The 11,877-nt window shown below is 41.8% G+C and overlaps 1 protein-coding gene across 1 annotated transcript; it reads right to left on the reverse strand.

The window, feature by feature from the left end:
* Positions 1 to 373: 373 nt before the first annotated feature.
* Positions 374 to 7,990, reverse strand: cpsf3 (cleavage and polyadenylation specific factor 3). The gene is made up of 18 exons (XM_086265273.1): positions 7,797 to 7,990; positions 7,312 to 7,375; positions 7,131 to 7,228; positions 6,905 to 7,033; positions 6,422 to 6,599; positions 5,862 to 5,951; positions 4,956 to 5,106; positions 4,697 to 4,872; positions 4,460 to 4,618; positions 3,975 to 4,121; positions 3,524 to 3,676; positions 3,333 to 3,441; positions 3,137 to 3,235; positions 2,672 to 2,766; positions 2,238 to 2,325; positions 2,093 to 2,159; positions 1,842 to 1,938; positions 374 to 583 (listed from the first exon to the last, which is right to left on the reverse strand). Exons 1-18 carry the CDS (start codon positions 7,865 to 7,867, stop codon positions 494 to 496), a joined length of 2,061 nt encoding a protein of 686 aa, XP_086121399.1. The 5' UTR covers positions 7,868 to 7,990; the 3' UTR covers positions 374 to 493.
* Positions 7,991 to 11,877: the final 3,887 nt, after the last annotated feature.

An 11,877-nucleotide genomic window follows, 5' to 3' on the forward strand; every position in this document is an offset into this window, starting at 1 on the left:
GAAGTGGTGTCGGATTTAATATATCATTACATGTTAGAAAATTCTGCTTTTGGATTAAAAAATGAAGACATTTCTAAGACTCTGTACTGTTTGTGTGTTGAAGATAAGAATACTGCACTAATTAGCAGGTATCTGTGCCTGTGGAATAGCTGATCACCTAGCACTCCACCCTCTTGTTCAAATGTGGTCTACAAATGTCCATCTGTTACATACAGTCAGTGTCTGAGGCTGTGAAGCTACAGCTAACAGATCTGCAGAACACCATTGGAGATGATGTTTTATGTATCCAGAATAAGCCAGCATGACTGAAATAAGTGTAAACCTTTTTAAAGCGGCCATCGGAGGCTTTGATGGTCTAAAGGAAACAGACTGAGAAACTCAACTGAAGTTTATTTTACACATAAAAAAAAGAAGCATTCATTTTTATAGGAAATCGGTACAAAAGCATCTCCTGGAGGTACAAAAGCATCCCCTGTGACATCACTGTGGCCTGTCAGAAAGCAGGGCTTAGGGCGTCATGGAGCCGATGGACAGCGACTTCTATCATCTCCCTTAGAGTCTCGTCCTCTGCGCATGACACCAACTGCAGAGTAACACACAGAGGTCAAATAAAGGGTATTACATCATTTTCTACAGAAACAAACAAAATACTTGCATAAATAACATATGTGAAACTATTAATTTCACACATAACCAGGAAGCAACTGTAAGTTAAGCTCAGTAGCACTGACTGTGACTGTATAGTAGTCTGAGAAAATAAGCTTGAGCAAGTCTGAGTTCAGTTTAGCCCTTTACAGGCTTTACCTTACAGGCGCTCTTTAAATGTTACTGTGTGTGTTAGAAAGAAAATTCAAGGGGCTTTTGAAATGAGAGAAGGCGAGCTTTACAGGGATATTTTGTGTATCACGGTATCATGAAGCATTCACTCAATACTGCTGTCTGAACACAGACAGAAAAAAATCACGTGTGTGCTACACATCCCCCCCCCAATTCCTCACACATTTTGGACTCCAGAGAAAATAAAAAAAATCAGTTGCACTGAAGTTTTCTTCCTGTTCAGCAGCTGACTTTCAGTCTCATGGAAACTGCACAGCTGCCTGCTGGGAGGTCAGAGTCACTGCAATCACACAGACTGCTTAAGGTTTACAAATGATAAGCATCAGATTTAGTAGAAAGCCAGTTTGTCAATGAGTTGCAATCGGTCTGAGTGCAACTAACTAGTCTTTACAACTGGGGACTCCAGTGGTTGCTAACTGGGTGTGTTCCTATATGAAAGCAAGGTTGGCGAGGATCTGTGTTTGTTATCTGTGGAAGAATCTGTTTCAGATCTCTGAATGTATGAAGTTAAAGTGAATTTTGGTTTTCAGATGGACACAGACTTTTGATGTTCCCTGATTTATCAGTTAATCTGTGTCATCATGAACAGAGAGCATGCAACTGTCAACTCAACCCAACAACTTTTATGCCGTCATGATGTAATAATGACTGATCAGAGCTGATCTCAGTCGCATGAAGGTCAGGTAATTTCTCTGTGTGAGTGCAGCCTGACAGAACTTCAGCCAATGACATCTCAGAGGCGCCGTCTCTTATTTACATGCTTTGAGGTTTAAACTTAACATAAAGCCCTGCAGCGGGAACAGGAAGTACCCATACTTTCAGGTTTTTCATGAACAGATCGGGTTCTGTAACAGGAAGTCTGAGGATTTAAAACAAAATGATCCTTAACACCAGATTTATGTCACATGACCTTAATGCAGCTTAAACTGCACAGCCCCCTGTGCTAAAGGTCAGAGTTTTGTGTTCTGTCAGAAGGTCTAACTCTGCCCACTCCTCATACTCACTCTGGTCTCTGGGTCTACTGACGCTGTGACGCCGTCCACGGTCACGCTGAGGTTTTTACCATCTTTGAAATTCACGCAGTCATCCCCAAACATGTCGCTGCAACACAATACAAGTTAGTCTACCACTTGGGGACTTTTACTTTGAAAATTTTGAAAATGCTAAGTTAGAAATGAAATCCTTTCTTGGGTCTGTGTGTGTCGGTGTGTGTGGTGTTTGTGTGTGCACATGTCTGTGTGTAGCAGCGACTCACTGCAGCATGAGCGCAAGCCTCTCCACAAACACGTCCATGTCGAAACTTTCCTTCTTCCCCTCCACAACTGAAACACACAAACACACAGATGTTACAGATTCTGCACTGTCCCCAAACATTGCACTGCCGTACTGTGTTTACTGACACTTCTGGGCGTTGGGGTTGGACTGGACCTCGAGGATGACAGTGGCAACGGCGTCAGCGTACATGTCATTGAGCGGATTGGCGATCCACTGAGGAAACAAATCAAGAAGAAACACTTACTTACTTCAATGATGGCAAAATGAAACAGAAATTAGTGAACTAATTGGTAAAATTCTGGATCTGTAACACTTTAAAAAAAAAACGAAAAAACAAATTTACAACAAAGAAACAAAAGATCTGAAATTAAAAAAACTTCAACAGCTGCTTAAATATGAAGCAAAATAAATTTTCCTCCAATCAGTGAGTTCCTGTTTGAAATAAATCTGAACATTTTGTTTCAGACAGAGCACTGAAGCTGCATCCATGAACAACAAAGGCTGTACGAAATCACAGCACCTCTGCTCACATGGGCTGTAGTGTATGTGTGTGTCTGACCTCTAGCAGCACCATGCTGGCTTCATGAACCATCGTGATGCTCTTAAAGATTCTCACGGTGATTTTCTCAGTTCCCTCCACCTGCTCCACATCGCCTGAAACACAAAGAGCAGCTCATGAACGCTCTGTGGACCGTGTTCAATTAAACTTCAGTTCACTTTTATTTATATAGTTCCAAATCACAACAACAGTTGCCTCAAGGTGCTTTGTATTGTAAAGACATTGTCTCCATCATTCTCTGTAAACGTCCTGATGGAGGTGAAACACCTTCAGAAACTAACATGAACATTTTTAAGCCCACGTATCATCAAGTCTGACATGCAGAAAAATTCACGACCAAAGATCCCATTAAATATTTCTAATGCATCGCCTCACAAAACTTCCGGTAATGGGAGGAGCCAGCTTAAGTTTTACTCTGGATGACCCGAGTCAGGTGAGTCCAGGTGAGCTTTGCTGCTTTCTTACCTGCGAGGTTTCTCAGCTGGCTGACCAGCAGTGAGATGGGTCCGGTGTATGGGATGGCCTGCGTCTGAGTCACCATGCCCATCGACAGGTCAGTGTAGTCTGTACAGAGAGCACAAATGTCAGGAAGCAACAGGCGATGCGTTCAGGGACCAGCATCAGGCTGGAATAATTAGTGCAGGTAAACTGAGTTACTGACTGGAGAGGTCGGAGGGCGACAGGATGTGATAGTTGAAGTTTCGTTTGACGAGAATCCCAGAGACCCGCTGACCCTGAATGCACTTCTTGTCGGCAAGGGAGCCCATCACCTGCAGCAGAGGATGCTGGGAGTTAAGGTGGCAGAAGGTGAAACGAGACACGCTTAAAGCTGCGGATGGTTTTCAGGAGGACCTTGGCCAGTTTCTCTCCTCTGAAGTTGAGCGTGACGGCCTCGGTGTTCCTCGGGTTGTGCACCTCGATGTGGACCTCATCGTTGTCCTCGTACTCGCGGATCAATGCCGCCTTCAGACGCGCCATCTCGTTCTGCTCGCCGTGGACGAGAATCTGCAGACCCAGGATCAGCACACGTTAAACTAAACTCACCTGTTCCCGACATCAGACCGAGTGCTGTGCACAGTTTCAGTCAGTAGAGCAACAAAGAAAAACTCCAGGTCCAGGACTGAAGCTGCATGCGAAGGTCCACAGCGCACAGACGTCTTACTCTCATTAGATGATCTCTGCTCTGCTGAGCGATTGGACTGAGTCATGATTAACAATTATACAGCTGCTACAATTTTAGCACTTTTGAAACGCTGTCATCTGTTTACTGATAAGCTGAGAGTGAGTGAATAAATCTGATTACCACATGAGGAGGCTTGAGAGCTCTGATGAACTCGCTGGTCTGTTGGTAGTCTGTGTGAGCTGAGAAGGAGATGTAGTCCACCGACATCTTCAGAGGAAGCTTCTGACCCGACATGGTGGTGATCTCGTCGGGCTCTGTCATGATGTGCTGAGAAACGCAGACAAACCGTTAGACCTCGAAGGAATCAGGAAAGAAACTCGGCTCTCTGAAGGCTTTAAATGATTGTGTCATTTTCACTCTGGCCTGATGGGGGCACTGTTGCCTTATTATTAATGCCTAAACCCTGACACAGACGGTTTAAATCAGAGCAGATCTGCAGGTCTGGGCTTTCCGCCACTCCCCGAAAAGAAAATCAGACTCTCAGGAAACATTTTCCACTCAGAAACGGGAAAATGTTGGAAAAGCCTCAGAAGCAGGCTCACTCAGGTTTGTCCTTCAGGGCAGTTTCCAGACTCCACAGTTAAAATAGTCCAAGCTGACCTCACCTTGGCGAGCGTCCCCTCCACGCAGTATCCGGCGATGATGACGCCATTCCTGCGGTCGGTGCACCAGCTCTCAAACAGCTCTCTGGACAGGCCACTCTGCATCATACCAGGAGATGCCATCACCACGCTGGGACCGATGTCATCGAAGTGGTCCATGCTCTGAAACACACACATGTAAAAATCCTGCATGTATAATGATATGAGCCAACTGACAACCCACGGACTGCATTCACTGACCTTGAGGTTGCTGATGTGCTTGAAGACAAAGGGGTTGTTGATGTTGATAGCCTTGCGGATCTTGTCGTTCATGGCGTTGATGTAGGTCTGGTACACAGCCATGCACTTCCTGGCCAGAGAAGAGGCGTAGTAGATAGGGATGTCGTGGAGCTCCGGGTGGTTCTGCCAGTACTCGTCTGGATCAAAAACACGAGCAGATCAGAGGTCAATAGGGTCGGAGCCGGGCTCATGGGCAGAGGAGACCGAGAGAAGACCTCACCGAGGATGAGGAGCAGCTCCTGAGCCCGTCCCAGGGCGAAGACAGGGATCAGGCAGCGGCCCTCCCTGTTCACGATGTCGTGGACGGTGTTGCAGAAACGAGCCTCCCTCTCCTCACGCTTCTCGTGGATGTGAGTGCCATAGGTCGACTCCTGAACGCAGAGCAGGAAACATTACTGAGTATGCTTGGCTCGCTGATTCATCACAGTTGCATCAAGATTAGCAGTCACATGATGTAGTAACAGCAGGTGTTTGCAGCTCCAGGTTTCACCTTTAGGGTGTGATCTCCACACACAGGATCATGTGGAGATGTCAGATCTTACAGACATTTGAGGCGGTTACACCTCATTCATGGTTTTACTCCGTTTCCTGGGCAGGGATAGCTCAGTAGGTAGAGTGGTGGCCCCATGATCGGAAGGTCGGGGGTTCGATTCCCCTGAACAGCTACCCTGAGGTACCCCTGAGCAAGGTACCGTCCCTACACACTGCTCCCCGGGCGCCCAATGGCTGCCCACTGCTTCACTGAGTGAATGGGTTAAATGCAGAGAGGGATTTCCCCCACGGGGACCAATAAAGTACACACTTTCTTCTTCTTCTTCTGTCACGTTTCTGTGGTCGATGTTTCTAACGATGACCTCAGAAGTAAATTGATCCCTGTGAAGTTCAGGCTGCTCTAAAATATCAGTTTTTTTTTCTACTCTTGGATCTGGATGATGTCACTGAGATGCTCCACCCATATGTGGATTCTGTGAGGCAGCCAATCAGGAGAAATTAGGCTTAAACTGGGCGTAGCTAAAAGAGGACAAACCAGCCCAGAATCAGATAAAGGAGGATTATTATGAACGACGGATCATGCAAAGCTGCCATAAACTTTGAACAGTTGATTTCTGATTTCAGAATCACTCACTGTGATGAGGATGTCCGGCTTCACGCTTGGGATCTCTGCTGCCATCAGGTGTCTGTCCTCTTGACGGGAGAAATCACCTGTGTACAACAGCTACACACACACACACACACACACACACACACCATGCGCGATTAGCAGCTGTGGCCATGCTGTCCTCAGTAAACTCACTCATTCACAAAAACAAAGTGCCTGTCTGAGGTGGTCCCTCCGGAGAGACAATAGTTTTGGAACACACCAGCACATTTTCTCTGCTGTTTAACGCAGAAAAACCCGACTGCGATGCGACAAAGCATCACCCCACTGATCATGTGTCTAAGACAGCCTCGCCCTCATCGTATTCACATGAAGTCACAGGAACTTATTTCACCTTTATTTTCAGTTCTTGCAGCGTCTTTATTTCTTAACAAGCTGCAGTGATTAAAAAAAGGTCAAAGAATCTGAACTGTAGTTTTTAAACTGCAACTAAATGTCCATAAAAACTCTGAGTGTGTACATGTAGCAACACGCCCACAGAGGCGCAAACACTCAGAGGAGGCTGGATCAATGTCTGAAGAACTCACCTTGACGCCGGCGATCTCGATCATGAACATGGCGGCTCCGAGGACATGGCCGGCGTGGTAACACCAGAACTTAATGCCAGCCACCTCCTTCACCTCGTGGAAGTTGATGGTCTCGATCTTTTCCATGCTGTCCTCCAGGTCGGTCTCCGTGTACAGCATGTCATCAGCTGAGATGTTACTGCAGACACGATTCAGACAATCAAGCGTCAAAGATTCTAAGCAACTCATCAGCAGCGTCTTTGACGGCAAACAGCACTTACCTCTGCTTCACAACTCCTACAGCAGGTTTGCATTACTCCAGTTTAAAATAACCCTCCTTTGGATGTCTTGTTATTTTAATTTAAAGCTGCTTATCACTGACCTGACACTGACCTTTGCTCGTTCGAGGTAACCCAAAAGTGAGGCTCACCAGCATTAGCCCACACTCTTATTAAACCGTTAAAAAACATTCTCAGAGTCAACGTGTCTACCGGCGAGTCTCACCTGACTTTGACGTAGTCGGACAGCAACCACCGGTAGATGGCTTTGGTGGCGTGTGTCATGAACGTCCGACCTTTAAAGCTGGTCTTCTGCAGGAACCAGGGCAGAGCGCCGCAGTGGTCCAGGTGGAAGCTGATGGAAGGAGGAAGAGTCAGCATAAACATCTGCGGTACATCAGTATCATCATGCTGCAGGCAGTCATGTGACCACTCGGAGGCTGTGAACTCACTGGCTGATGAGCAGCAGGTCGATCTCAGCTGGGTCGATCAGGTCAATGTAGGGCAGAGCGTCCATCCCCTCCAGACCAGGATGGATCCCACAGTCCAGCTGACACACACAAAGAGACACAGACCTTTACACACACTGAGGCTTCACGTTCACAGCTGGAAGGTTCATATTCACTATCTCACCATGATCTTTCTTCCTTTGAACTCCAGGATGATGCAGGACCGTCCCACCTCCTGACCGGCCCCCCTGCACATAGACACACACTGAAACCACACTCCACACCTCACCCCAACATCCAGCTCAAACTCACTTTAAACCAAACTCCATTCAAAAATCAGTCAATTTTTATTTGTAAAAGAGCAAAACCCTGAAAGAATTGGAGTCACATGACTACACTCATAAGATTAAATATGCACTGACAGACGACCTTATATTTAATTATCAGCTGTGTCGAAGCTGGCAGGGAGATCTTTTCAGATTATAAGTGTTGTTAAATGAGTTCTGAATCAAAGCGCTTCACTGGAAACTTCCGCGGACCTTTTTAAGTTGTGTGTTTTACGCGTTTTATAGTTTATTTATGAACCCTGAATGAGTGATTTTCTGAATGTAGTTCTGTGAGGAGGGGGAGCCCGCACACAGAAAGAAGCTGAAGTTGCCTTAAACTCACAGCGGGCGGATCAGCAACTGGTCGCTCTCCTCCGCCGGAACCGTCGCGTCGGGTTTACGTTTAGCCGCCATGTTGTTTACTTCCACACGCCGAAAAACAAACAAACAAACTCCGTCATCACTCCGTTAGTTAGCCACCTGCTATCAACAGCGGCTCCACAAGGTTTACTAATATGTAACTTCCGGTCCCCAGTGAAATCTTTCCGTGTAGTAACATTAGTCCTAACTTTTTGTTCCGCGATGAATCCCGGAGGAGAAGTGTGCTTTAAAGCAATCTAATATATTTAAAAAAAAATCAGATTAATATGTATCAAATAAATAAATAGTATTCATCAATAAATGCTCAAATTAATTATTAACTAAATATATACTACTAATAATTACAAACAAAAATTATTTTCGTTTTTGTATCTTTGCTCTTTAAGTCTATGCACTTTTAATTTAGGAGATTTTAAAACTCTTTAAACAAATTCATTCTATAAATTGGCTTTAATTAAATTTAAAATCATATACATGACTATGTTTTTGTGTATTATATTTGAGTATTTAAATATTTTGTACTCAAGGTATTAAAAAACAATAATAAATAAATAAAAACAAATGGTTTACATAAAAACATTGACAAAATGCATCCTGCTCTGCTCGCTGATGCTTCCCCCCTCACTGATTTTCTTCTAGAATAATCAGGATGAACATCAGAGCCACAGATATGGCATGAATATTATTGATCGTTTTCTAATAAAAGGTGGAAACAGTTTGAATTTCATACAAGTTCTTAAAAATGTTTCACAATAAAAGCTCTGTCAAGAAAGTTATTTTGACCAGCGAGACTTTATAGGACTATTAATTTGAAAAGATCCAGGATAATTCGAGTTTGTATAAATAGAGTGATGCAGTAACTTTAACAGATTTGAGAAGTTTAGAAAGAGTGATGTAGGAAAAAACGGACACCGAACAGCTCACAGCGAAAAGCTGTTTGTGTTAAACTCGGCTCTTAGTAAAGTCCTCAGCTCCGAAGCTGCTTTCAGGTCTCGAAGTGAGAAACTCTTTTATGCACTAAAGGAAACGTTTAGACTGAACTTGAGTATTTTTGTGTGAACCACTTTGTTTATAGAACCACGTTGTTCTTTCCTCAGCTTGGTTTGGTGTTTTACACCAGCTTTTTATTTTGACATGTTTTCTGTTTTTATTCATTTCAAAACCTATTTGTTCCCCTGGAAATGCCTTTTTGGGTTTTTTTTTTTAATGCCGTTTAGTTTTCACAGTTTGTTCATCCTGTGTGTCCTTGTCAGTTTTCTCTTGTGTATCGATTCATCATCTCCCAGTTATTAGTCTATTTCACGTGTCAGCGCTGACAAAGAGCTTTACAGGTCCATCTCAGAACAGGAGTGCTTTCTTTGACTAAGTAATTCATCAGGCCTTTTACCACCACTTGATTAAATCCATGGCTGCAACATAAAAATTCTAATTTATTGATTAAGATAGACCTTCTAAGTTGCAAACTTTATTTTTTTGGGTTGTGTTGAAATAATAATGTTGGTAATTACATTAAATTAATTTTATATGTAATTTGAAATTAAATCCCAATGTTAGTGGGTTCAAAATAAAATTCAAGTTGTAATTACTTAAAGAAATTGAATAGATAACTTATTTTTTTTCCACTGTAACTTCTGATTTCAAATTCCCTCCCCTACCGACTTAACTAGCCCGGGCAAATTCACACATGTTGGGTTGCATGGTGCAAGCTTTTGTAAAAGACATTTCAAGGTAAGTAACATTTCATTTACAAATAACAGTTCTACCAAAGCAAAGCATTTGTGCTAGTCACCTGTAGTGGATTTGTGTATGATGTGATGCTCATACAGATAAGGAAATACTTTGCACTACCACATGTAGCTAATGCTAGCCATTCTAAACTTTAGCACAGCAGAGGATAAGACTTATAAAGTTTCATTTGACAAAAGTCTTCAGCTAGAGAGTGCAACTGTGGCTAGGAAAAGCGTGGTTAAAGTTTTGCTACACAGTGCAATCTAATTTCGACCATAGGCTGATTTTGTTTTTCTTTTTACCAAAATTAGAAGCCTTAAACTGTGAATAGTTTTGTCAGAGGGATAACCTAGAGGCTTCTTTTTTCCATCTGGCTCACCTATTTTATGTCTTTATAAAACTTGCATGACCTATACGTAATATTACATTGTAAATGATTTTGGTTAGTATTGTGATACAGCTTAAAGTAAGTATTGTTCTTGATCTTAAGAGCTGTAGCTATCTTTGTTTTTGTTTGTTTTTTAAAAAAAATCAGATTGTGTGAAATATTGTTAATGTCATTCCAATAGCATTATTCTGGCATAGGCTATGTGAATCTACTTAATATTAAGACTTTATGTAAGCAGTTAGTATAGTGTGATAATCTGGGGTCATTAGTGCTTTGTTAAACTGGGACACATTTTTTACAAAATGGGCTGGGAGTGAACAATGTGTAAATTCGAAACCTCTGCAAAAACAGGGTTGCTAAAACATTACAGATTACACCACGGTTATGGTGGGGAAGTCTCCCTTGTCTTCACCAAGATTGTTTTTGTTCCCTCAAAACTTGGGGTAGCCTTAGATCACATCTATCCTCTTTAAATAATGTATTACAGCATTCATTAATGCAGTATAGCTAATAGTCTGCAAGGTTTAATTCTTCTGTTTGTGTGGTCTACAGATACAGGAGGAGTTCAAGAGAATAACCACTGTAAGCCTTGAATGGCTACACTTGACCATTGCACCCCAAAACTGATGGATGTCATTTTATCAAGGGGAGGAGCTAAGGGAGTGAGAATCAGGCAGATCAAGGACATGCTTCTTGAGGTAGGACAACTATTTAGACTTTGGGTAGCTTTGAAATGAACTTTGTTGGCAGTCACCCATGTATTTTATACTCATACTTTATTTTTTCTTAAATAGCACAATACAATTGAAACATGCAGAGAAGTAGCCATCTGCTGCCTTATCACTTTCCTTGGAGAGAAGGACGAGGACCTTTTCATGGAGTTTTGGAGTTTGGTGTAAGTAATTCAGCATTGTGTGTGTGTGTGTGTGTGTGTGTGTGTGTGCGTGTGTGTGTGTGTGTGGGGTATCCATTGATCATCTGAATTCATTAAGATTCAGTAAAAGTCTAATCTATAATTCACTAACCTATTTTTTAAAATTTGCTTTACAAGGACACTGAAGAACTTAAGGCAGGTGATGAAAACTGCCATCATCAGTAACCGGTACACCCGTGGATCTAACCATAAGACTGCAACCATTGTGTTTTGAATCCTGTATGTGTAAAATTGATCTTAAAGGTGTTTGCTGCATTGTGTAATAGAAAGATGCAAGATCTTGTAAAGTTTGGTAGGCATTGAAAGTTAACATTTACTGAACACTTGCATGGAAGTATTACTGCAACAAAATGTTTTCTAAGTAGATTTTTTACCAATTGAACACATTTGTTTCTGTGGTGTTAAATACATAAAGGCATATTCTATAACTTGGCTGTGATGGTATAAATCTAAATTTCTGGTTTATTTTCACTTTTTAAATACAAAGTGTTGAAATGCCTACTGTTAAAAAATAAAAAAGTTATTTGATAAAAAAAAAATGTTGAATGAATTCCTTTCTTAAAAGCTATTACAATAAAAAAAAAATAAAGAGAAAGCTAAAATGATGATAATAATGATGAAAATCAGCAACTTAATATTTTAAATAATGAACTTTAAAAAATTGTTTTTGTAATTGCTGTAATTAATTACATAACACTTAAAAACATATTTTTAAGTTGTTTACTCATAAAAATTATGTTCCTCCAATTACTTTTTCCACATTATTTGAAATGATTTTTAAGCTACCAAATATTACGTAAATGGTAATTAAAATCACCTTTGATTATGGAGGATAATTAAATTCCCGTAACTCAATATAGTTTGTTGGTTCAATCTAATTTCAACATAAGTTATCATAACTCAAAAAGAGTAATGGAAACTGTTGCGTTAATTTTTTTGTTGAGCTTAAACAATAGTTTTTAGAGTGTATGTTTCTGATGAGTTTCAGCCCTA

The sequence above is a fragment of the Aulonocara sp. 'chitande type north' Nkhata Bay genome, linkage group LG15 (genome assembly GCF_057382095.1).
Source record: "Aulonocara sp. 'chitande type north' Nkhata Bay isolate Kocher_YH1m ecotype deep benthic linkage group LG15, A_spYH_male_GT1.1, whole genome shotgun sequence".
Classification (NCBI taxonomy): Eukaryota; Metazoa; Chordata; class Actinopteri; order Cichliformes; family Cichlidae; genus Aulonocara; species Aulonocara sp. 'chitande type north' Nkhata Bay.